Source organism: Alligator mississippiensis, chromosome 6 (assembly GCF_030867095.1).
Source record: "Alligator mississippiensis isolate rAllMis1 chromosome 6, rAllMis1, whole genome shotgun sequence".
NCBI lineage: Eukaryota > Metazoa > Chordata > Crocodylia > Alligatoridae > Alligator > Alligator mississippiensis.
In genome coordinates this window covers 91,554,266-91,580,777 of record NC_081829.1, presented here as the reverse complement: position 1 = coordinate 91,580,777, position 26,512 = coordinate 91,554,266, and the positions used below count along the sequence as shown (strand labels likewise).

At 39.9% G+C, this 26,512-nt stretch overlaps 1 protein-coding gene across 1 annotated transcript in view; it reads left to right on the top strand.

Moving 5' to 3' along the window:
- FHIP2A (FHF complex subunit HOOK interacting protein 2A) overlaps positions 1-26,512 on the top strand; it is a 49,652-nt gene that overhangs the window by 15,958 nt on the left and 7,182 nt on the right. Inside the window, exons 3-14 of the mRNA XM_059730107.1 lie at positions 1,598-1,767; positions 5,001-5,105; positions 6,065-6,187; positions 10,655-10,948; positions 11,469-11,665; positions 12,894-13,008; positions 13,128-13,204; positions 13,294-13,486; positions 14,816-14,985; positions 16,313-16,456; positions 19,036-19,126; positions 20,617-20,760. Of these exons, the coding sequence (XP_059586090.1) occupies positions 1,598-1,767; positions 5,001-5,105; positions 6,065-6,187; positions 10,655-10,948; positions 11,469-11,665; positions 12,894-13,008; positions 13,128-13,204; positions 13,294-13,486; positions 14,816-14,985; positions 16,313-16,456; positions 19,036-19,126; positions 20,617-20,760 (1,823 nt within the window). The remainder of the gene's footprint in view (positions 1-1,597; positions 1,768-5,000; positions 5,106-6,064; positions 6,188-10,654; positions 10,949-11,468; positions 11,666-12,893; positions 13,009-13,127; positions 13,205-13,293; positions 13,487-14,815; positions 14,986-16,312; positions 16,457-19,035; positions 19,127-20,616; positions 20,761-26,512) is intronic.

The following is a 26,512-nucleotide window of genomic DNA, read 5'->3' as shown; positions in this document are numbered from 1 at the left end:
TTTCTAAAGCAGTGGTTCTCAACCTTTTTTGTACCGGAACCCATTTGTAAACATCGATTGCCAGCCCTGACTCAGTGCCTCTCACTCCTGACCCACTGCACCCTGCCCCTAAGCCCCAGCCTCACAGTGTGGGACAGAGGGTGGGCGTGGGGGGGGCCACAAGCAGCCCCTGGCAGGCTGGAACTCCTTCAGCCTGCAAGAGAAAAGCCACAGTTTCCCACGTTTTTCTCCTTTAAAGGAGAATTCATTTTTAAAGTTTGTTTGATCCATATTTAAAGTTGGTCTATGACCCTTTCATATATTCTTGCAACCTATTTTTGGGTCATGACTCGCAGGTTGAGAAATGCTGTCCTAAAGGATCTTGAAAGTTATGGGGTTAGGTATATATTGCCTTTGAACCTAATAGGAATTTTACCATGACTCTAATGGAAACAGCATTAGGTCCCAGAAAATTCGGTTTCATCAACTTAGTCTAAGATAACTGATGCCTATGAGAGAAGTCTTGAAACTGCTCTGGTGTGGCTGTTGTCTACTGTGACCTTGTTTCTCTCTATATTCAAGGAAGTTATATTTAGGTTATTGCATAAGAACAAATGACTAATTTGACTGTTATTTGTCCAATCAGAATCTGGCTCAGGAAGTGTTGTTTCTAGATTCCTAGAGATATGACTGTGCTGAACAGTACCTTGGGCTAATGCCATCTCTTAGTTATGTTCGTGTAAATTAAGAGCAACTCCATGGATTTCCATGTAATTGATTGGAAACTCGCCCTTTTCCATTACAGAGATAATGGGTAAAATTTAAATAAAACACTACGGTGTTTTGGTACAGAAAATATAAGAAGCCTGCCCAAGACCCTCTTTAAAATGACCTGTATTTACATTATTTGTGAAATAAAAATATAAATAGCTTCTGTATCTCCCTTGTGACAGTTGAAGCTAATCTTTATTGATGCCACAAATTCCAGGCTATTGTGTGAAGGGACAGCACAGCAGGGAGTGGCAATAGATGAGCTAAGGGAAGGTAGAAAAAAGGTATGATTCATGCTGTTAAAACTGAGGCTGGATGGTGAAGTGAGGCAGATGCTAATCTGGGACCTAGAAGAGCAGGGTTCAATGCCTGTCTTTTATTACTGGCCACAAACTCCAGTCTCTTTCTACCCCTCTCTTTTGGTCATGTGAATAATGTCTCAAAATTTGCATTTCACATTTTCACATTAAAATTAAACCAATACATAATGTGTACAGCTGTCCACATTTTCAGAACCAACAGGGAGACCAGTTTAAGGCACTTCCAAGGGTCCAAATTTTCAGGTGGCAGATTGGTAGCACTTCTGGAAACTGAGAGCCTTTAAGGTGTTTCAGGTTGAGCACCCAGAATCTCTAGTCCATACTGAAAATTTAGGCTGCATGTGCTGGTACATAGGAAGAAACTGGGTAATAAATGAGTACATGCCCTAATAAGTTTTCTACTAATACTCTTTAAGGTAATTTTGAATAACACAGTGGTCATTTCTTCAGCCAGAATTTTATAACAGAACTTGAAGGAAAGTAAACCTTCTCTTTATGTTTTTTTTTTCTCTGATTGTTTTATTTAGATGACAAAGCTCCTGTTACTGATACCAACATTCCTTCTCATCTGGAGCAGATGTTGGATATCCTAGTTCAAGAAGAAAATGAGAGGGAATCAGGAGAGACAGGGCCTTGTATGGAGTATTTGCTACATCACAAGATCTTAGAGACATTGTACACTCTAGGCAAAGCCGATGTAAGTTCTCTAACAATGAAACTTCACGTTTGTAGGATGTGACACTTCAAGGCACTTAACATGTTTGTCGTTCATGAATTTAGTGAGTGTTGAGGATGCTCAGCTTCTGGCAAGATGGGACTTTGAGGCACTATGAAATCCTTGCACATTGGTCAATAGATAGTCTAAAAGAACACAGAGAAATTTGAGCTAGGTGCTTGGGGTTCTCAAGTCTTCTTGTTTTCTCAACTCCAGTGGTACAAAAGGGATGTTAAGCTGCTTAGGGGCTCAGAGTTTCCCAAGCTGCTTTCTCTCTGCTCCAGTGTTAGGTATAGAGCTAAAATGCAAGTTGCTCTGGCTTGGAATTTTGACATGAGATAATTTGGTCCCAAATCTGCTATAATACATGTCAGTCTGGTTTGAATCCCCAGCAATTGGGAATGGGAAGATACAAAGTCACCTTTGCTGTATGCTCAACTCACAGGTGTCTAGAGCTATGCTGTGTTGCGCGTGGCCGTACAGCTCAATATGTTTGACACTGCCTTTTTAGCTTCCCATAATTTAGGTTTGCAAGAGGCCAATTATTTTTAAGCGTAAAGAAATGATGGTTCCAGATTTGTAGTTAAATGATGATGATTAGCATTAATTAACACTTGTTACGTGAAGGAAGAAGCTTGTACCAGCAATAATTAAATTTGTCAGTAGTGAACTTTTATATATCTGGAGCACTAGTATGAATCCAGCTCAGGTCAATAACAATAACCTTTTTGTGGTTCCTTTGTGACTTAACGTGAAATAGGTTTAGTAGTCTCAGTGTACTTCCCAGTACCAGCTGTCCACAAAAACCACTACCCTGCTGTTGACATTCTCCTTGATTGTCTTGTCAGCAGAAAGGCCAAGAAGTGAACAGATGATGAATTAACTAGTAGTGGTATGCTCATGTCACAGTGCAGGTGTGCTAGTTAGGCACTGCTGCAGTCCCATGGCCTGTTTTGGCGAAATGGAGAGCACTTTATTCTCTGTGCTTGTCAGTCTTGCACCTTACACAAATTCACACGCATTCTTTGTTTTGCCTGCTTAAGTTTTATTTATAGTTAGAGTATGTACTAGCTGTCTGATCCCAGAATACTGCAATGTCTTCCTTCTGAAATCACTTTTCCCCATATCTCTATTGCTGGACTGCCCTGCATCTTGGCTAATGAAGTGCTGTAATGGATATCTTAATGGGCAGATTTATTAGCTCAGACATGTAGTTGGGTCAGTAGAGCAACACACTCTGTGAGGAAAATGTAATATAGTTGAGATGTGCAAAATTCATAATTGGCAAAATGCTGCTAGAGTTGAGGGAAGTCGTAACACTTAAAAGAGTAGGCCTGCACAAATGGTTCCTATACAGCATTTTATTTAGACTTCATCACTCATGAATTGCATGTAGGATGTTGCAGATGACTCCAATTAAGGAATATTTCACTTCATGATAATGATTTAGGTCAGCAGCCAGCAAACTTTTATAGGCTACAGGCTAGAATGATGCAGTTTGGGTCAGAGGTGGAAGTGTGGGTGCCAAGACCCAGCCATGGGCGGCATTTTCCATGCAGCGGCATAGGAAGAGTGACTGCTGCCAAAGCCCCCACTGCTGAATGCCGCTGAAGTCCCGCGCTCCCATGGCCATAGGTTACTAACCCGTGATTTAGCCTTATTCTTTTGTTCCACTATTAGGGTGCATCTCCACCAGGGGACTTTTAACTAATTGTTTACCAGCCAACTCAGATTAGTGGACATGTTAGTCTGGCCACTATGAATGTTTGCCTTGGTCAGCAGTGTCAAAGCACCCGGGTGAGAGCAACGGTGCTGGAAACCTAGCAGCACCATGGGAAGAAACCCAGCACAGCAGCTTTACTGCAGCCACTGCCATGCATCTAGGATGCTGGGCCTCTTCCTGCCATGTCCTGAAACAGGCGTTGCATGTGCTGGATCCAGCATGGGGGGGAGGGCAGTCCATGAGCATGATTCATTTAGTGGGGCAGGCCCCCATATTATTCATCCGGCCTGTGAACCAGTTTTGCATCCCCACAGGGCCAGATGTGTTTGACACCTTTGCCCTAGGGCAAATTGCAAGCATTTATTGAAATTACTGTAGAAATGAATTAGTTTCCAGTCATGTGAACAGAGCTTAAAAATAACCTTATAGTTTAGGTAAACCCTTAGATGAGCTGCATATAAGTAGGGGTGGTGTAACAAGGAACTGTAACCCTGTTACAGGGAAAATAGGGCCAGGAAAGAAAAATCAGCAAGGCCCCTTTACAGCCAGAACTTTTGTAGCCTGAAGGGGGGTGGGATCCCCTGCAGCAGAAGAAAACCCAGCCATAGCAGCCAGAGTGATAGAGGTTCTCTCTGAGCAGGAAGTGGCAAGCTGCTTGCTGCAGGTGAGAGCAGGAACCTCCTGAGATGAGATGACTGACACTGGGCTCTGGACTCATGCTTGCAGAACCCAGTTTACAAACAGCTGGCTACCAAACACAGTAGCAAAAGGGGAGGGGAGATTAGCAACACCTGGGCCAGGAGAACAGGAAGCCTGGCCAGCTGGGACTGACTGGGAAATAAACCAGTCCAGAGCAGAGGATGGAGTGGGACATATGGGAGGAGACAGTGAAGGAAGAAGAAAGCAAAGCAGGTTGGGTAGGGGAAAGGGATGGGGGTGGCACTTGGGGAGGGTGCAGAACTAATTTGTGGCATACCTTCCAAAAAGGTTGGCTTCACTGGATGAAAGGATGTTGGACTTCCATGGTGGCATCGGCCTAAATTTCCCTAAAACCCATTCCCCATGTTCTGTTATGTAACTGAAGCCAATTGATGTAAGCTCTAGGATATCACATTGCCTAGTTTTGTGAAAACAATAGATCAAAGTTTACAATATCAGGAACTAGGGCAACTCCATCAAAGCTAGTGTACCTGTCCCACTTAATTCAGACATTGACTTGCCACAATACAGACCATTGAAAATGTCTATGTTCACAACAGAAAATATTTAGACTTAGAAGTGATATTTTTCATTGGTTTTGCACAACAGTGTTAAAAATGTTCATTTATGATGAATTTATTCAAGCTTTTATTCATGGTTAAAAATATTCAAATGTTCATTTATGATGAATTTTTTCATGGTTAAAAATATTCAAATTTAATGTGAACTTTTGTTAAGATCAGTTGATGCGTTGTTTTTATTTCATGTTCATTGTATTTCTCTTGTGCTGTAGTGTCCTCCAGGAATGAAACAGCAAGTTCTGGCTTTCTATACAAAACTTCTAGGGAGAATACGACAACCTCTTCTCCCACATATAAACGTACATAGACCAGTGCAGGTACTGTGCGCATCAGAAATATATGCTTCATCTCTCATGTGACTTTTTTTTTAACTTAAACACAATAACCATTTTAACTGTCATATCTACTTGAATCTAAGATGACGTTAAATTTAAGATGCTCCCCAGTAATTATAATTTATACATGGAAAATGTATACATTTGTTATAATTTTTCATGTGTAGAATCTAATTATTGGAGGGTCATCTTTAATTCATCCCTCCCACCGCTGCAGAGTGGGAAGCATGGGGGAGGCGATAATGTGGGGAGGTCAGGCAGCTTGCCCCTTCCTTGTGCCTGTCCCCCTGCCACCTCTGCTCCCTGCTTTCCTCCCAAGCCTGCTCTGCACCAGCAGTCTTCATCCCCATTCTGTCCTAGGGCACTGAGCTCAGCTCCAGCCTGGCCCTGGCCATGCTCACTGTTCACCACTGCTATGGGGCCATGCTCAGTGCCCCAGGCTGCAGCATGAATGGAGCCTGCTGGTGCAGAGCAAGAGTAAAGGGGAGAGGGAGAAGGGCTGGTGGGGGGAGCAGAGGCTGCGTGGAGGTGGTAGAGAGATGAGGGAAAAGGCTGCGGGGTGGGGGAGATGGCAGGATGAAGAAGCAATTGCAGTGGGGGGTGGGAGGGCAGGCAGGCAGGCAGCAGCTACAGCTATGGAGCCCAAGTCACAGCAGCCTCTGCCCCCCTCCCTCCCCCTGTTAAATGGGGAAAAAAAATCTCACCTTAGAATCAAGTAAATATGGTACTAGTTCATTGTTCTAACTGTTACTGCAGCACTGGGGTTAGGTAGATGATAATAATTGCATCCCATTTGCACTATATAAATTTGGAGTAAATATTAAAGTCAATACAGTATACGTCCTTGTAGAACTACTATGAAAACAATCCAGGCTATGGTGCCTAGCCATCAGGCCATTTGTCATGTCCATTTTTAATCCTCCCTTTTCATTTTTTGACAGAAATTAATCCGGCTTTGTGGTGAAGTTTTAGCAACACCAACAGAAAATGAAGAAATTCAGTTTCTCTGCATAGTATGTGCAAAGCTGAAACAGGATCCATACCTGGTCAACTTCTTCCTTGAGGTGCGTAGGTCAAATCCCTAGCTTGCAGGTACATTTAAAAACAAGTATACTAGAGACAAAAGCTTCCTATGAAATGGAGATAGATATTTACTGTAACCTTTCCTCAAATAAGCAAGAGAGTTTTCTTTATTTTTGCTTGTAGAGGCTTGAGTAGTTTCATTCTTTTTTGCCACAATTTCATTCAGAACTCACAACTTTTCCATTTTAAATCCCTGCATAGCACAACCTTTACAGGCCACAAATTAAAATATATAAGTAAATAAAGAGAGTCCAGTGGCAAAGTAACAATGCTATGGATTGTGACAGGGGACTCCTGCCTTCAGGAATGAACTTGGGCATTTGCCTTGTTTTTCCTCTCAGGGTAGTTGAGACCAAGGAACAGGTCCCGTATGGCATTGTGTATATCTTGCAAGATGCCGAATGCCTTGCAGGATTGAGCCCTTACTTGGTTGTGAGACACGGTTTGTAGCATTAACTAAGAAAGTGCTGACTAACAGTCTCCAACGTGGCATTGTTTTCTAGCTGAAAAGAAGAGTTTCTACAGTCTGTCCCTGTAACTTAATATATAACATTAGTAAACATGAGCGTGTGAGTAGAAGTAATTTGTAAGTTGAATTCCTGCTCTTACCTGGACAGAATAAATAAAAGCATAGATTATAGAATGTAGCCTCCATTTACAAATTCCGCATCTGGTGTTTACTATTTTGTCACAAGAAGCATTAGATATAGCATATGTAAAGATATATAATGTGTTCAAGGAATATTTCATAGGCTTTCCCAAAAAAGGATTCATTTTATATTTTTCACCCCAAACAGTAATTTTATGCTTTCATCTCCAATGTAGCGTTACTGCTCAGACCTCAGATAATAAGGGGATTCAGGTTTAAACCTGAGTATTACAGTTTTCTTTAGAAGTTACCCAGATAGCTGTCTCAGGTCACCAGAAGCTGTAGAGTCAGTACAGGTGCTGCTTCTATTACAATGCTAGAATTGTTTAAATCCTGGCAGCATTCAGAAGTGAGCCTGGGGGGATATTACTTGGAGAATATTCCAGCAGTCTAAAATGGAAAAACTTAAACATGGTTGGGAAAAATCATATGATCCGCATCACAACCAAGGTTTGGGCAGTCGAGCATAATGGTTAGAGCAGGGGGAGGGGGAAACTGCTGACAAGATGTAGGCCAAAATGGAAATCCAAGTAAGAAGATCAGATACAGAAGATTCATGCTGAAATCATGGAGCTGCAGACAAAGCTGATCACCAGCTGCAGATGGCAAGAGCTGGAGACATGATATAGTGTGGGCTATACTTCTCAGCCTAATCAGAATAGAGAAAATAAGACACTCGATGATTGTTATGCTAATAATCTTACTGAAATAAAATCTGAGACTCATAAGAAGCAAAACAATTTATCAACCGTGATTATGCTGCTTGACTTCCAGAATATCAGAATGAGAAGTTTTAGCATGTGGCAGGTTTTAAAAAGCAGGATGATACTGAATTGCCAAGAGAATTTTAGCTTCACTGAGTTTTGTGTTACAGTTCCGTCTTAGTTTAAAGAGGTGACTGGAAGCTCCGTAATCCTTGAAATGATACTTTTAAATAGTGGCCTGAAGCAGAACTCTTTACCAATTTCAGGAAAGACATTACTTTATACAGCATTTTACATGTCCCTATTCAAGAAACAGACCTATCTTGAAATGCAGACTGTTTGGGTCTACCAGTCATGCTTCAAACAATTTCAGTATCCTTATGTTGTGACTTGATATCTAGCTCACCTTGAAAGACCTGAGAGAGTAAATATTCTGCATGGCGTTTTTCTGGCAAATCCCATTAACACAGACAGTATTTGTAGCTGAAACTTTGGTATAACATTCTTCATCTGCACTTCTCTGTGTGCTTATATATAGATATAAATGTACCCTCCTCTTGGAAGCTTCTTACTGTGTTTGTACTATATTTTATAGACCGATACATATGAAAAAAGTAGTCATGTATTTGATTCTGTTTTCAGTAGTTTGCTTTTCACTACTCTAGTTGAGGTACTTTGTTACAAAATCTTTCTTCTGTTTTAGCTGGGAGCCTCATGGCATATCTGCATCTCTTGAGAAAATTAAACTGATTTAGGTGGACAGCAATTGATAGGACATCATGAAAATACTTTTAAAACCTACTCAAGTCTCAGCCTCTGTAGGATCTACTAGCAGCCAGTTCCAAAGGCTAATTGTGTGTTGTTTAAAAAGAGTCTCTGTTCCTTGTTTTTACATTTCTCTCCTAATTTAATTATGTTTCCCTTAGCTTTTTTGCGTCAAGAGAATGGATAAACAGGAATGCTTGATTAATCTTCTTATCTGAGTCATTATTTTATACACCTTTTTTCAAATCATGTCTGTCTTCAGCCCTTTCTAAATAGTCCCCATTTTGGTAATCTCCTGATAGAGAAGATATTGCAGCTACTAATGGATTCCACTTCCATACTCTTGATATTTTGATTTCTTCTGTCTCATTTTAGGGCTAGGCTGACTAAATGGTTGGGGGTGAATTTTGGTTATTACAAGCTGACAATGCATTTATTTTTGATCCCAGCCATGTTCTGAGCAGACTGTTTCACTAAGTTTTGATGCCACAGCTTTTTCACAACATGTTATTAAATTAGTTTTAACTTTCATAGGGTGGAGTTGTATGATCTGCAGAAGAATCTGGCTTTCTAATGTTATATGTGAAGAAAATGGATCACTGTTTTTAAGTTGCCTGTTCCTCACTGTGTTTTCTGCTCACTTAGAGGAATAGTATGATTAGAAAGCATTAAACATATATTGTATGAAACCTTTTCTATTAGGTCATTCAAGATCCTGTCCTGCACTCTTACAGGAAGCAGGTGAGCAGCTCACCTGCAGAACTGCATGACTAACCAAATGCAACTTATATATGTGTCTGACGTGTAGTATGCTGTCTATTACCTGCTAGAAAAATATGTGGTGAGCCATCTTCAGACTGCAGAGGGTGCTTATATCTTTGGGGCATTTTGCCTTCTCATACAGGGGTCATAGTTCATGTATGATACAGGCACTTCCCATTTATAGACAACATGAGAGATACTATAAGAATGAGTAATTTCATTGCTCAACAAAAGTCGGTATAAACATACTCGGCTTTGTACACTGATCACTTTGCGTCTTTATGCTATTTGCAGTATAGGAAAGCCCTTCTTGGAGAAAAGAGCATTTTTTGTGTGTGCTAAAACCGTAACTTTTCCAGTGTATCCCAAATTCATTCTTCTGTACTAGATTGTATGTAGTACTGCTGTACAGTATATCCAAAATTCATACTTCTTGTACCATGTACTAGATTAATTCTGATATTGACAGACCTGGGTTGCCTTCCCCCTGTATTACCATCGTTTCATTCACTATAATCTCTTCACAAAGAATGCACATCAGATGGGCAAGTGTTCAAAGCATTTCTGCAGTTGGCATCTGACTCCCATGTAGTTAGGACCTGCTGGTTTTGTATGTAGTAAAAACTGTTAACTGATCTGGTAGCTCTTTAAACTTTTTAATACTTCAGACTTGTTTGTAATAATCAGGACTTTATTATAGATGAAGGAAACCCTTTGGATTTATAGTCTTTTGTTATGGTCTGTCTTGTGGTGAAGTCTTAATTTATGGGTATAAAGCAGTATTACACATTCATGCATAGGCCAGAAGAAGAGGCTCCTTGCAACCAATCTCCTTGGTTTTGTAGAACACAGATCTTAGTGCGTCTTCACTTACTTGAAACAGAAAAGTAGGGTTGTCTTCTTTCAAGATGACAAATCGGGTAGCCCAAACACCTGAGAAAGTTCTGTACGATGGTCTTTTAGTACCAGGTGCCCAGTAAAACATTTTAGCTTCCCTTTCTCATGAAATTTAGAAGGAAACAGTAAAAATACAGCATCTGTTGAGAGCAACTTGTAGGTCCTTTTTTCCCCTGCTTCCCTCTGAAATTAAACCTATAGGAGCAAACAATCAGTTTGTGACACAACTTGAGTTAAAAATGGTGTTTGCAGTGTCACAGAGATGAGTTGGATTGAGGTCTTGTCCTGAAAAAGCCACATTTTCCATCAAATGTGTTGGGGTCAAAAGGGACTGCCTAGAGTAAATATAAAATTCATATTGGAGATCGGATAATTCAAATGACTTTCCTCCTCAGCTGGTTGATAAAAGGAAAAAAGTAATCTCTTTGCAAATGGCACAGAGATGCTTTAAAACAGATTGACATAAAGTTTGGACAGGCTACCAAGCTGTGTTAGCTTTAAACAGTTACATGTTCCTGCCACTCTTAATGTTCTGTATGGCTAATGCATCCAGCCTTGTAGAAAGCTGCTTCGTATGTTATGGTTGGAAACCCTTTTTTAAGTAAATTTCTGCTCTTAGACCAACATAAATTTTACCTAGTAATGTCCTTTTCCAATGCAATGCTTTTCAGAATAAGTTAAAAGCAATGACTTCCAGAGGATCAGCAAGTGTAATTTCAGAAGAGGTGCTAAAAGGCCAAGATTCCTTGACGACAGATAGAGGACAGTCTGTGCAACCTGAAGAGAGATCTGCTACTGCTAGAGCAGAGCACACAGAGAAAGCTGATGACCTTCCTCAACAGGCAGATGATCTATCATTCAGTCTGGATGAACTAAATGTCACTTCATCTCCTGAAGCCTCAGCAGCTCGTCCAAACCACGACTATAATTTAGTGAATTCTTTGCTGAATCTCACAAGAAGCCCGGTGAGTGGTTTTCAGTCCCTTTCAATGGGACTAAAAATGAGTAGAACATTTGGGATGTTGCAAAACCTCAAAAATAGGTTTAGGATTTGTGTCTCAGTCAGCGTTTCCCCTGATTCATATTGAAGTAAAACATTCTTTCTGATAATGTCAAGGAAAGTTGGAAAAGACTTTACTTGCTATTACTTACAGAATCTAGCAGGGAGTATAAAACTTTATGGAACTCCCTGTAATTGTGAGGTGTGATGGTTTACATAACCTGTTGGTTTGAGCCTAATCTAATGTGCAACTGTATAAATTTTAGGTTTGCACTTACCATGTCAAAAACCTTCTTCAAGAAAGAAGTTTTTTAATAGTAAGATTTAAATTCAATAGAAATATCTGTTCTACATTCTGAACAAGAAACATCAAGAAATGCATTCAACCCATTTTTACTTATTTTTTTGAAGACTTTTTTTCTGATGTTTGGCTTTGAAGGAGTTTTGTTCTTGGTTTGTTTAACCATCTTGTGTTTGCTCTGCAGGATGGTCGAATAGCAGTGAAGGCATGTGAAGGACTCATGCTTTTAGTGAGTTTGCCTGAGCCAGCAGCAGCCAGGTGCTTGACCGAAAGCACTTGTTTATGTGAATTGCTTACAGACAGGCTTGCCACACTCTACAAAGCCCTGCCTCAATCTGTAGATCCTTTAGATATTGAAACAGTAGAGGCAATTAACTGGGGGTAAGTATGTTGTTTCTCTTTTTAATATGCGAGGGGCTTTGCATCCTGCCCTGAAACAGAGTTTCTATGGTTAGATTAGATATTTAGCACAGATAAAGCAAACAAGCAAGCAAGTTCAGTAAGTGTTTGGATATTATATGGCACTCTGAAGACTTGGACTATCCAGTGCATTTCTTATTTTTGAGAGATGGCTACTAGTTCATGGGCAATTGGTCATCCTAAGAGCACATACCCCATTGCATTTGGTTAGATTTCAATTGAAATCTATGGTAATTCGTGAGTCTTCTGCCTTTGAACTAATATCAGGCATAGTTTGTACTATATATAAGTGGGTACAAAAGTGCTGCCTAAAAGTATATTTATGGAGCGCCTATGCTAAAACATGTAGCAGTTTCAAAAAAGGTAAAACGCATCAATTCTGGATGAACTAAGTATATATTACTACAAGCATGATTATTTCAAAGGCATTGTTTTCAACTTTGCCCCTCGCTTCCATGTGCTCAGAGAGAGCAGGGTCTGACAGTAAGGTGGGGTGTGGGCCTGCATGGGGGAGAAGTTGGGGAGACAGTGGGCAAGGGAGCCACTTGCCTCCCCCCAGATTTATTTTCCATGCTGTAGTAATGGGAGAGAGACAATTTAATGGCAAACCTCCAATAATTAGATTCTGTGCCTGGAATTTGTTATAACAAATTTGTAAATTGTCCATATATAGAATCTAATTCTATATATAGGAGGGGGATTTTCTTATGTTAAGGGTCCTCTCATATTTGACTAAATACAGTATTTTTCTAAAAGAGATCCTTTAGGTCAGCTACCAGGTATGGCGTTGGCTGCATGGAATTCTCCTATACAACAAAGAAGAATTATTTCCTTCACCACACCACAGGAATTAATTTGTCAGTTTAATGAAAATTTAGTGTAATGGGATTATCAATAGTCCTTGATGTTTTAATAGATTTTAAAATCAATCTGAGTATTGTGAAGTAGAATTATTTTGGTGAATATACTGTGTGTACTTGAACATGTCATTTAAGTCAATAGAGTGGTTTGGTAGCACTGCAGTATAATTGGGAGGCCAAGAACAAAACCGTTATCCCTCGTCTCTTTCTCCGCAGTGCTATTAGAAGAGACAGGGAATTTTGCCAGTGTGTTCAGTGTGAGCAGTATTGGGTCCAGCATTTTTTTAATGCACCTAGAGTAAATGTGTCTGTTTCCTTTTGTCCTCCAGTTTGGATTCGTATAACTACAAAGAAGATGCTTCTGCATTTCCAGGGAAAAGAGCCCTCATTTCCTTTTTCTCCTGGTTCGACTACTGCGATCAGCTCATTAAGGAAGCGCAAAAGGTTTGAAATGTTTTCTAGCCTAAACATGGATAATCCAGACCAAGTTCAGAAAAGACATTGTTCCACTTGTTCTGTAGCCTTTGAGTTTGAAAGGTAGTGTTTTGTACCCTGTGTTTCAGACTGCTGCTGTCACTATGGCAAGAGCTGTGCGAGAACGATTTTTTGTTGGTGTCATTGAACCTCAGCTGATGCAAACGTGAGTGGCCTCTTCCATGTGGAAAACATGTCATGTTGACATTTCCAGAGTGAATCCCATATCTTACTAACATTTAGCTTATTGTTCAGTTCAGAGATCGGGATCCTCACATCAACTGCACTTTTACATCGTATTGTCCGCCAAGTCACGTCAGATGTCTTGCTGCAAGAAATGGTTTACTTCCTACTTGGAGAGCACAGGGAGCCAGAAACCCTGACAGACATCAATAGACATCCATTGCGACATAGGTTAATTGAACACTGTGATCATATTTCTGATGAGGTGAGCAATCACAAAGTCAGTGCAGTTGTTGTCTGTACAGTGACTGCAGAAATGGCATTGTGAGCTTCCATGCTTATTGTGTTGTTAATATCTAGCTGAGTTTTGCCAGTGAGAAGACAGGGAAGATCTTTTTTCACTGTCCATCCTATAAAACTCCCACTAGAGAGGGAAAGTCAGACTATTCTGTCTGACCAGCACATCACTACCAAATAAAGTGCTTTTGTGCCTAATTTGCATACACCTGTCCATGTCTTTTTGGGGCTTGCATTCATGTAAGTGGCTGCAAAATCTGGTCCCACCTTTGGAGTTCACTTTAGATTTTTGTTAATGATGTCATATTCCCTTTTCTCTTTGCCATGCTGGTTCTGTCAGGCTGCCGTTAAAGGACAGTAAAGCTTATTTTTGTTGCTCAGGTCAATAGATAGAACTGAGAATGTGCACACTGTAGATATGCTGACTATAAAGTGCTAGAGTTACAGTAAGTGCTGATCCTTCAAGCTACTCCATTCAGAGATCTGTTGAAATAATTGACTTCACTGAGACTCCCAATGGACCAGCTTGCAGTCACCCTTTTCAAAAAAGAAATGCTTGTATGGGAAATTCTTATAGAATCCATTTTTCCTTCCTTGCACATTCCTGAATTTGTGTATTCTGTTTTATGTCACCCCTTGCACTCTAAGTTTAAATACTGTATGCCTTTGCCCTTTCCTTTTTCAATACATCACTCAGTGCTTTACATGCTCGTTTTGCCTAGCTTTTAAATGCACTGGCAGACACCATGAAACCAGGGCATCAATATAAACTGATTTTTCAGACATGAAAAGGCACCTCAGAAATCCCTCTGCAGCCCACTGGAGGTCAGCTGTCAGTCCTGTTGAAGATCATTCTCCTTTTGTGTAGGTGCCTGGTTTGAATATTTCAGATCACAAAACAAATCAGAGTATACCTGTACTGCTTCCCTGTTGCTTTTAGGCCCTGAACCCAGTGGGTCTGCCGTGGCTCATAGAATTGAAGCTTAAGTTTGTGAGTATTTTTGCAGGAGCACTGCTAGTATGGCACAATTCATCTGTTTTACAGAGCAGTGTCAATCTGCTGCTGTATAAAAATTAAAGTTTTAATTAATACAAGTGTGTATTCTTTCCCCATATCTGCATGTATGCAGCACCTTGCACAATGATGTTCTGCTCCTGATAGGCACCTCTTGTAATACGTATGAATAATAACAGCAATATCCCAGTCTGAGTAAATACAGCCACTCTTATTAAGACAAGAATAGCGATTTAAGGTTGTTATGTGGGTTTATCTGAATAATTTATTTTTATGTTGCAGATCAGCATCATGACTTTAAGAATGTTTGAGCACCTTTTGCAAAAACCCAACGAACACATTCTTTACAACTTGGTTCTAAGGAATTTAGAAGAAAGAAATTACATGGAATATAAACCACCCTGTCAGGAAGACAAAGATATAGTGGAGAATGGGCAGATAGCAGGAGCAGTGTAAGTTTTCCTGTTTTGTGAGTGAGAAGCTTTACAACAGCCGAGCACACTTTTCACTTCTTTACTTTCAAAGTAAAACTCGTTTATGATCAATGCTTTTCTTTACTAAAGGAGAAGGAAAAAAATGATTTATCCTTTGTGTGACCATCATTGTAATTACTACAGTCTGTAACCATATTTAAGATACAATTTACTATATCAACAGCATGTGGAAAAGAGGCTAGCAAATAGCAAAAACCTCTTCCTTAAATAGTAACATACACATACATCCGCTTTTAGCAAGTAACTTGCATATATCCCAAACTTTAAACGCACATAGCCCCAATGGCTTCAGTAGTATCATTGGAGGTTAGCCCCATATCTAAGAATCTTGCTGAATCTGGACCATAGTGTCCTTAATCTTCAGTGTTTAAGCCTTTCAAACACCCTTCAAAGGTGGTATACAGGTAGTCCTCAGACTTACAACACAATTGGTTCCTGTCTTAAGTCGAAATATTGTAACTCGGAACCAATTTTCTCATAAGAAACAATGTTATAATTGGGGGATTGGTTCCTGAACCAAGGCCCGATCCTATTTTCACCAAAAATGCCCCAGAATTTTGTACTCAATCAATTATAGATGAGTATTATAGCTACACTAGTGTATTTATATTGCAAATAGCAATCATATTGATTTGGAAGGACTTCTTTGAGGTGACTTTGCTGGACTTTTTGAAAGGCTCTTGGTTGGACATCTTGAAGGGTTCTTGGCTGGAGTCTTCTCAGGAATCTTGGCTGCAGGTTTTTCTGGAGTCTTGTCTGCTTTCTTAAACAAATTATCCAAGGCAGTTTGTACAGATGTTCTCCAGGGAGATGAGCAACGCAGTGAAGTTGTTTGCTGGCATGGCATTGCATCAGATCAAGCGTTGTAAAGTCGAAACTGATGTCATAAAGTTGAAAAAGTTGAATTTATAAACATCGTAAGTGTGAAATGTTGTAACTCGAAACATTGTAAGTTGAGGACTGCCTGTGTAAGTATTATTGTCCCCTTCATGTGTACAGGGGGAAACTGAGTCAAAATATTGAAGTGACTCGACACAGAGGGATTCCTTGTACCAGAATTAGATACAATAAATTCCTGGCTCTGTAGCACAGACCACTAAATAAGCCTGTGTCTAAAAAGATGGTCATATTTTTCCCCCTAAATAATGATATTGCTGCATAATCATCCATTGAAAAATTGTCCAAATTGTGGCACTCTAGGGAGCCTATGCCTGTCAATTATGCCTGTCATACCTTCCATAATATATTAATGAATTATTCTGTGCTTGTGTCTAATATGTTACAGAGACCTGGAAGAAGATCCATTATTTACTGATCTCTCCCCGGATAACACATTGTTGAATCAGGAGTGGCTGAGTGCCTCTCCACCTATCAGTCCAGAACATCCAAGAAATGATGGGAAGACTGAAGTTCATAAAATTGTAAATAGGTGAGTTGGAAAGAAGAAATAAGAAGTGTGTGTGTGTGTGTGTGTGTGAGAGAGAGAGAGAGTGCATAAAATAAATTTAATTTAGATGTTTAGTTGGCATCATGCTGTTTTGTGTAAGCTGGTAGAATGACTCAGTAGAAATAAACAGTTTAGCAGTTTCAGGCAGTGGGTTCCTCCTCAAGGGTTAGAGTTTGTAACAGGCAAGTAAAATAATTCAATATAAGGTAGCCAGCATAAGCTAACATAAGGCAGAACTTCCCAGCCAGAGACTCTACATAATCTTTTTGGCCTTTAGCTATGAGGCTGCTGGGTTATAAAGATATGTCCCCTTTCATGAGCATTTGCGATGTTCCTCTTTCTCTTAAGCAGCCAATCTCCTAAGTCTTGACAGTCCTGCACTGAAGACAGTGAGAATTTCACATAGCCCAGCCCATAGTTGTCCCCTGAACAATTGTGCAATGGGTAGTGGAGGATGAATTATAGTTCATCCATTGTTCCCATTCTCAGGGAATGATGCCACATCTCTCTCCTGCAATTTATGGCTGTGCATACTCTGAACTAGAAATGAGAAGTCTTGGTGTAATTTATGTCAGCTTGTCTGTACACACATGGAGATTGCAGTAGGATCTAAAATAGTCAAATGTCCATCTATCCTGATAGCCTGCACAGAATGCAATATTACTGTGCTTTGCAGCTAGGCAGCAAGGGATAGGTAATATAACCTGTTTGCCGTTAGCAAATAGCTGTCCTTGGATGGATGCTGACAGACAACTAAAGCAGCATAGCCACTTACACTGATAGAGTTTTACCCCTGATTCAAGAGGGATTCTTCACTGGATTAGATGGAGTTATCCCTGTTTAGGGGGTTGCATCTTTTTTTTTTTTTTTTTTCCAACTACATTTTTTACAGCAGTTTAATGCCAATTACATCTCTGTAAGTGCTCTGTCTTTCCATAGATGCAAAGAAGACTTTTTATTAAAAGTGGTTTAGCATTGGTATTTTTCTTGAAGGTAGTAATATGAAGAGTGGGGTCAGCTGCCATCTAATAACTTAATCCACATTAGCAAGGTAGCACCAATGTTTTGGTGTTAATCATGTCATAAATTGCAACATGCCATGAGCTCAGCCAATTTATGGGGCTATAAAACAGCTAACAAGCCACAAACATGTTCCTCATATAATGTAAAATATCTTTGTGTTTGCTTTCTATGGTGCCTTAAATTGAATGTATAGCATGTGTCCTGGACCTGGGGCTGTCCTGACAAATGCAGATAATCACCTGTTTATTGGCTTTGGCCCCAGGTAGCCCTGGGCCTGGTTTGAGACCAGCAGATCTTGGCAATCAGGCTAGAGACCGCTCTGGGTCTCAAAATGGCTGAGTGTCGGGATGAGGCATGGAGTATGCTTGGGGCTTAGATGTAGCTGCCCACGCCCAATCTGTGGGATTAGGTTTGAGGCAGCCCCAGGTCCTGGTTCAGTCCAGCAGTTTCCGAGTTGGGACTGGAGGAATCTTATGCCCCATCTCACATCTAACCTACCAGGCTGTATGATTTTGGGAAGGAGTATACAATTCCTCTCATCCTGGTTGTACCTTTATTTTAGCATCTGCCAGGGGCCCAAGGGAAGTAAACTGTTTGAATACCAGATTGAATAGTTGTAGTGTATTTTGTTTTGTTTTCCCCAGACACTGTTGTCCAGTTATATTTGCATTAGTGTAATGGAAATCTCCTGGGTATTTGAAATGCTTTGCAGAAGATTTCGCGTTTTTCTTTGTTAATAAGAAGCACATGGGAGATCTCCGCTGATACTCTGCTTTCCCTTACACACACAATTCTCACTGGTATCATTGGCCGTTCTCTGCCCGTAGGGAGACACTGGCAACCATTTCTGAAAGTCGGATTTTCTTTAACTTACCTCAGGCGGAGTAATGATTGCTTATTTCCTTCTAATGAGTTGGCATTTCCTAGAACTAAGACTATTCAGCGTCTGCTGAAGGCTTACAGTCATTATACAAAACTCAACAAATGGCAGCAATATTTGTAGCTGGAACATCTACCAACAAATAATCCATTATCTTCTTTACCGTCTTTCATCATAACAAACTGAAAAATAAATTATTTATTCAATAAAAGCACTGGAAATTAACTTAATTTAGCTTTAAATATGGATTCCCTTCTCTTGTACTTGATGAGTGGACCAATAGACTTTCTACGGATTTGGCCTTGATGTGGTTTTATCTTGAGCAAATGCTGGGAAGTGGCTATGATTTTCCACCTTAGTTTTACTAGGCGGCTTTCAGAAGTAACAAACCCTGTACTTGTTTCCCCATATTTTGTACTAGAGAGGCAAACTTTCGTACATCTAAGCACACAAACACTTCAGAATACAAATCAGTGGTTATATGGCTAAAAGTACTGACCATAGATTTCATGGTGCCATTTCTTCGTGTAATGTTACCCTGTTAACCCCCTTTGTACATTGAGTAGACGATTCAGTCTTGTAACCACTGATGATTAAATTCTGGCCTGCCATCATACAGGCTAACATTTATTTATCAATGTATTTATATTTCTTTTAGCTTTCTCTGTCTTGTACCTGATGAAGCCAAATCATCATACCATGTAGAGGGTACAGGTTATGACACCTACCTCAGAGATGCCCACAGACAGGTATGGTACAAAACTCATCTTTTCCTCTCACTAATCACTGCAGGAATTTGAATTGCTTGTCAGAATTTACACATGGTTTTTGGAAAAGTTTAGTCCTATGGAAAATATCTTTCAAAATAAGCTGGTGATAGAAGAGTGCAAATTCAATTGATATGAACTAATCAGTATTTACCTGTAGAGTTTTTAATTGAGTTGGAATCCAGTTACCACAGATATAATGTGAATTATGGATGATTTTAAGTGCATTAATATTCATGCAAGAAATATAATAAGAGGAAACCTGCACTGCAGACTGGTTCTTAAATTGCTTTTAGGTTTATTTGCATTCACTAGACAAATTGTCTGGCAGGATCTTTGAAAGAACTGAGGGGTATGTAAAAATTCTGTATATGAGTTACAGAACCCAGGGCTTTCAAAATAAAGGTTCAGTGTAAATAACATGTAGCCTTGGGCATGCAGGCTTGAAGTCGAGAATACTGGTGGGAAGGGAAAACATCAATGTTTAATATTTTGAAATAACAAATGGAGTTTTTGTTTTGAAAATATAATGAAAAATCTCCTTGGGCAGAGAATAATTGGCATTTGTTTGTAGTGTTCCCAGGGAAGGCCTGTGAATTCCTATAAAAGAACAAATTTGTGAAAGGGAAGTTAGAGAAACAAGGACAAAAATATGTGTAGCGGTGCTTCTAGTATTTTCCACTCTGAATAGTGGTAAGAACACTTTAAAACAGAAAACTCTGCCTTCTGCATTGATGGGAGAGTTTTACCCATCACCTTTTCTGAAGAGAAAGGAAAATGGAAAGTGAAAACTTGGGGAGAGCAGCTATTTCCATACAGTTCTCATAAAATTCTAATTTTGGATGCAGGAAAGTGCATATTATCTCCCCCCTTGGGGAAAGGAATCTTCTGAGAGCTGTGAGCGAGGAGACTTGGTGTCTGCCATTTATTCACAAAGATATGCCTGTTGTTTTAAATATTTAACTTGAAAGGAAAATCTTCGTGCTGGTACAATTCCACCCAAGTAGTTGTTCTAATGCAAGTCTATACTTCGAGGAAAATGCATGAGTGATTTTTCTCTCACTTGCATCTGTTTTATTTCAACATAAATTCACTGACTGCCATTACTCCTGCTGCAGATGAATCCCAAGCAGTATGCATGCATCACAGTGACTGTCCCATATTCGTATGCCAAGCCAGCTAAAATATCAGGGCTCTCCATTCTCCCTGAAAGATGTTTGTAGAAGTCCCATAAGGTTGCACACATCATGAGGGGAAAAATGGTATCTGCATGGAGGCTGATATTTTTTGTCATGGAGTGTTTTCAAAACGGGATGGTTGTAAGAAGAGAAGTTCTCTGATAGCCGCCACTCATAGTTCTGTGTATTGCTGGGTAGGAGCAAGACGTGAAATGGTTTCTACTAGTGATCTTGCTTCTGCAGTCTGCGCTGTGTTTTGTTTAAAGTTAAGTATGTTTTTTGCTTTCTTCCTAGTTCCGGGATTATTGTGCGATCTGCCTACGATGGGAGTGGCCAGGGTCTCCCAGGTCTTTGGAAAAGTGCAATTTAGAAGCACCATTTTTTGAAGGACATTTCCTGAAAGTTTTGTTTGACCGAATGGGCAGGATTCTTGATCAGGTAACAAAAAGCACATTATGACTCTCATTTCTGATGCTCTTGTTTCATATTAACAACTAGTTTCCACATGCCTGTACTGCATGCTCAACAGTTTATTATTGTGCAACTCCCCCACCATATTCTATATAATTTGGCTTCCCTAGGTAGTAGGAACATTAAGGTTTTAGTTGGGCAGTCTTCTCCAAATGCCAAAGGAGTTAGTCTGTATCATATCCTTGCTGTTGGGATCTCTAGACTGGTAAATTCTGTAGCGACTGGCACTCTGTAAATACTAAAAGTAGATTAACTTCACTTACACTAAACACCGTTTACTTCTGTTAACAGCCTTTTTTGTGTATTAAATGCTTTTGCTAATCTTACATTTATTTAAATTAAAATACAGATTGTTAGAAATGTCCCCAAAGTTTAAGGTGGGTAAGGAACTACTGTTGTCAAATTAACAAAAATTTAAATATTTCTTGCATGATTGTCTTCCCAGCAGGAAGTGGATGTTATGGAAGGAATAAGGGATGGAAGAAAACCTATTTAATAGTTGAAAAGTTGCTTGTATTTTAACAGGGTATAAAAAATATGGCCTTTGCAAATGTTAGCTTCATTAAGCCTATTTTGATTTTTCCAGCATTTACATTTACATTTTTCTAACAGTTCAGGTCCAGCATATGCTAATAAGCTTTACTGTATAATTACTGTCCATTATATTAAAACTAAAACAGTATCATTATATATTTTGCACCATGCTGTCCTTGTACTAGAGAGCTAAGAACATTTCTAGAGGGTATGGATTTCTTCCCCACCAACTCCAATAGACCTAAAAATAAGTCTTTCCCTACCATTTCATTATATTCTAATATTAATATAGCTGTTACAAGCAGAAGAAATTGGTGATGCCTTTTTGTTTAACCCCATTTTATGATATTTTTTCCTTTTTCTTTCTCTACTCTCTTTTCTGCCTTTTTCTTCTCTGTGGCTCTGTCTTCACTGGAGGGGGGAAAAAGGGTGATTTTTTTGTGTGTGAAAACTTTAGACTTCATTAGGATTTTGCCTCAAGTTCCTGAAGTTGAGCTAGCACTTAGAGTTAAGGCCGCTCGCACATATTGTTCCTCAAGAAAACAAGACCTGAAAGTGTATATTATCTTCAGAGTAGTGTTACATGGAGTGCTATACAAGTGGTGCTTCCAAGTGTTCAGTGAAAAGTTGAAACCTCTTTCTTTGACATTTTTTATAAGTGCTGATTAGACTTGTATAGGATGGCTTAGTTGAGGGTGATTTTGCTTTGAACAGGGGTTGCACTAGACAACCTCCTTAGGTCCCTTCCAGCCCTGCTTTACTGTGGCTCTGTGATTCCTTGAAAACAACTTTGCAGTTAGCTCCATGTGTAAGATGGTGCTGCCAGAAGAGATGGGAAGAGCCAAAAGAGCAGATGAGGGCTCATAGACCATGGCAAAAGGCAACAGCACCCAGAAGCTGTGACCTGCCCATTTTTGGAGAAAAGACCATGTATGAGTTTAATTTAATTTATAAAGTCGAGGAGATTTCAAAAGTGGAGATGAAATCTATTTCATCAGTTTATACTACCACTGGGCGCCTATACGTAAGCGCAGAGGCTACTCCAACCTGCTGGAATTCCAGCACGTTGGAGCAGACTCGATGAATTGAGTTGAACAAGCTTTAGTTCAAGTATGCCCGCTGCCATTTTTAAGCGTGGGACCACTAAAGCATGAGATGCAGCAGAACTTTAATTAGAGCAGCTCTCCGAGCCACTCTTATTAAAGCGCCGCTCCCCCACTTTGTCTACATACTGCAGAACGTATCCTTATATCATGTCATCTTCAGTGTACTCCATCCAGACTAAGTAAGCCTAGGGCAGATTTTGTACTGTAACACTGAATTTCTTTGAGTTTTATTATAGTTAGATGCTTATTGCATTAGATTAATCTTATTTTTCCATATTGGATAAGATTGAGATCTCAAAGCCAGGTATGGACGCTAATGCATATATATCATTAACCACTTGATTTTAATATCAACTATGTTTTCTATGATTTTGGGTGCATCAGAATTTCCATATTTTGGGGAAAGAGGAAACATTCCTCTGGCAAATGGTTTTTGTATCTGTTGTTACTTATTGCATCCGGATTGACTTAAAAAACATGTTGTATACTCTTAAGGTCTTGTTTTCAATACACACGTATTCCACACATCACTAACTGAAGTGTTATTAAAATTGAGTCATAAATAAATCTACGTATCATCAGCTCTTAGGAAGCGTAAATCTCATACATTTGAAAATTTTGTTTGAGCAATGAGATAGAAATAGTAAATTGTAAAAGGGACAAAATATATCCCTCTGGGACCTCTGAAGAACAAATGCCTACTATTAGAACAAAAATAGCATCTGTTATTGAAGCACAATGCCAATTTGATGTAGTACCTGTCAGCATGGTGCAATTTCAGAGTTAGTCAAGCAAGATGTCACGGTCTGTGGCGTCAAAAACAATACTTGACTCCAAAAGAATTAAAACAAACAACCTGAACTGGGCAGCAGGAGTAAATTGCTGGAGTAACTTCCTCCCAAAACCTGCCCCTAAAACCAAATTGAAAAGTGTCCCGTGAATTATTACTAGTGAAGTGCTAATGTAACCCAGAAAAAAACCCTTCAGTTCTATCAGATGATTTTGACATGATCCATGCTGTTGTAAATGCCAGCCCCAAATGGAAAATTTAGAAGAGCATTTAATTATGGACACAGCAGCTGCAGATGCTGTTAATCGCTTTTTAAGCATTGTCACAATAATATAATGCTCTTATGTAGTATTTTTTTTATTTGCAGATCATAGAAGGTTTTATGGAGGTCAGTATTCTGAGCTTTGCTTTATTTAGTGAGACAGAGAGACGGGTCCAAGGCCACCAGGCAGGCCAGTGGCAAAGCTGTGATTACAGCCAGGTCTCTTGAATCCCTGTTATAACAAACCTCTGCCTTTAGCTTCCCTAACTGATTGGAACCGATGCTTTTCATCACTATGAGACAGCAAACTGACTAACCCTATGACGGGAACACCTTTTAATGAACTTTTCTCTCACTGTCCCACAGGGGTTTGTCGTATAATGAGGTTGAACTGTGTTTGCATGGTGCTAAGTTTCTTAAGAGCTCATGTGGTCCAGTAGTTTCTTTCCTTCCTGTAGTCTGTGCGCTGTGGAAAGGAGTTGGCTTGACCTGATTCTGGCTGGTACATCCTGGAAGTAATTTATTGGCAATCTCATCTGTTCCTCCAGCCTCTACGTGTTTGTTCAAAGTTGAGTTTCCAGCCATTGTGGCTGTGATGAAAACTGGGGGCTGGGTTAGCTGATGCATTGGTGCCCGACTGTGTCTTCTGACATGCAGAGAAACAAATGCTCTGTGAGAAGAAACTCCTACCCTGAAAGCTTCAGCTACTTCAAAACCCAGTACTTCTGCCTGCTGAGCAGGCGTTGCTGCCGTGCCTCATTCTCTGCTCTCGCCTTATTGAATAGTGTGTCCCGTCCAGGGTTTCAGTCCTCTTCTCATCAAAGTCTTCCATAGGATTGATTAGCTCAGGTCACTTTAAAGCTTCCTGAAGCAGCTCCTTTCCTCTGGCACAACAAAACCATCAGCCTCAAGAGAAGGGACACACCCAGCACAACGAGTTGTGCTTTCACAGTAGATGAACCCAGATTGTGCACTTGTTTCTGGAAGGAGTTGGGAAGATCTTGAATATCTGCCTTCAGAATAACTTGGCCTTCTTTGGGAACACCATCTCCAGATTACAAACATCCTGATTATTTTTGCACTTTTGATCCAGAGGTCTTAAAATCCTTTACAAAAGAAGATAAGGATCAGTTCCCTATCATGTCAATGGAGGCTGAGGTACAAAAATAGTTCCCACTGATTGGGGGTAGAAAGAAAAGAGAACCTTGTAAGTTCACTTCAACTCGTCTGTGAAACACCTGGCTTCCCCCTTGAGCGACATGTTATAACCACAGGGGAGAGGTGTGATCTGTCACCTGATGCCTTGGTAGGATGTGACTGAGAAGCGCAATGATAATAATTTAAATGTCAGCATAAACTGGTTCTCCAATGATCATTTAAAAAGTCAAAATATCACCTCTCCCTCAGTAGCTGAAGAATAAGTACCAGGAACAGATATATGAAAATTCCAGTTTTATGGAAATGTATTCCACTAAGGGAATTCTGATTCCTACCCATTGTTTCCATGCTTTCCTCTGAAGGCTGTTATTACCAGGCCAGGCAGACGCAGATTCCTCAAGTTCCTGACGGTGATTACATTTTTATTTGTTCTTTAGAAAGGAGCACAAAATACCCTTCCTACTAGGGGTTGGCCAAGCTGCTTTTCCGGCCCTGAATCCCACAGTGCAGTACTTGGTTCTGCCACGAGATGGCTTGGTCATCTGTAAATGTCCTTCCTATTTCCGAGTGAAAGAGAAGGAAAAGAAATAAAAGATCAGCTCTAAGCATTGCACAGTTTCCTATCTGTATGTTTCTACTGTACGTATCATTGTCATTCGCAGTCATCCAATAAAAGTCAGCAGCCGTTTTATCGAGATGGATTCTATTATGCAATTTGTGAATAGCTTGGCAGCAGTTTCTCCTGAACAGGATGTAATCTGTTCCAGCAGAGGCAAAAACTGAGAGATTCTGCTAAAATAAACTGAAATTCTCAGCCTGACTGAGTCAAGGCCCTGTTCACGCTATAAAGATCTGTGAACTGATTCTGCATTGATGTCTAGGGGCACCATGTGATTGCCAGAAACTTCCAATCTGCCGTAATACCTCCCTCTAACATATTACTCCTCCCTAGATCTCATGGCTCTGTACATAGGAGAGCAAGTATTATTATGTCCGTTTCCCAGTGCAGGACAGTGACTTTGGACTGCATAGAAAATAACTTGTAGTTGACCCTATCTTTATTTAGAAAAGACCTGCACATATGAGAGCCTGCTTGTGACTTTGGATAGGAAGAAAGCTAGTGCTTGAAGGATGCATGAAGACAAGGACTTTAATGATTTTAAAATCGGCACTGGAACATGCATCCTAGAAGGCAAAGTGCTGGAAAAGGTGTACGTTATTACAGGATGCTTTCCAAGCAGTGTACCAACATTTTAATCAAGTTTTATGGAGAAGTTTGAGGTTTAAAATAATTGAAAATAGACAGTGCATGTGCAAAAGCTCCTTTTAAAGCAAAGGAGGATTTAAGTCCACTAACACCTAATGGCAACTTTAAAAGGGGATAGTATTTTTATTGCCTATGTTGCGATTATTCAGAAAGCTCTTGTGTTAAAAGGAATGCAAATGCATGCACATAAAGATATATACATTGACGAAGCAGCTAAAATTGGAGTTTAGTTGACCTAAAATATTAAGGCCAAATCCTATAGGAAAATATAGTGCTCAACCTTTCCACAGGGTAAAGTTTCGAAAGTTAGGAAACGGGTGTAGGTTGTAGCCGTGTTGGTCTAAGGACATAGGCAGACAAGGTTCTTTGGGTGAATCTGATATCTTTTATTAGACCAACTTATATAGCTGGAAAACAGTTATTAAGCAAGAAAGTTAGGAAAGGCCTCCTTGATTCATCATCACTGAGCAGCTCTGCCTTGTTTTAAACCACAGCTGCAAACTGCACTCATTTTGCTGCAGTCAACCTCTCCTCTCCACCCCTCTAGTTCTCCATCACCAGCTGTCATGCTCATCATAGCTGTGGCAGCAACAGCTACTTTA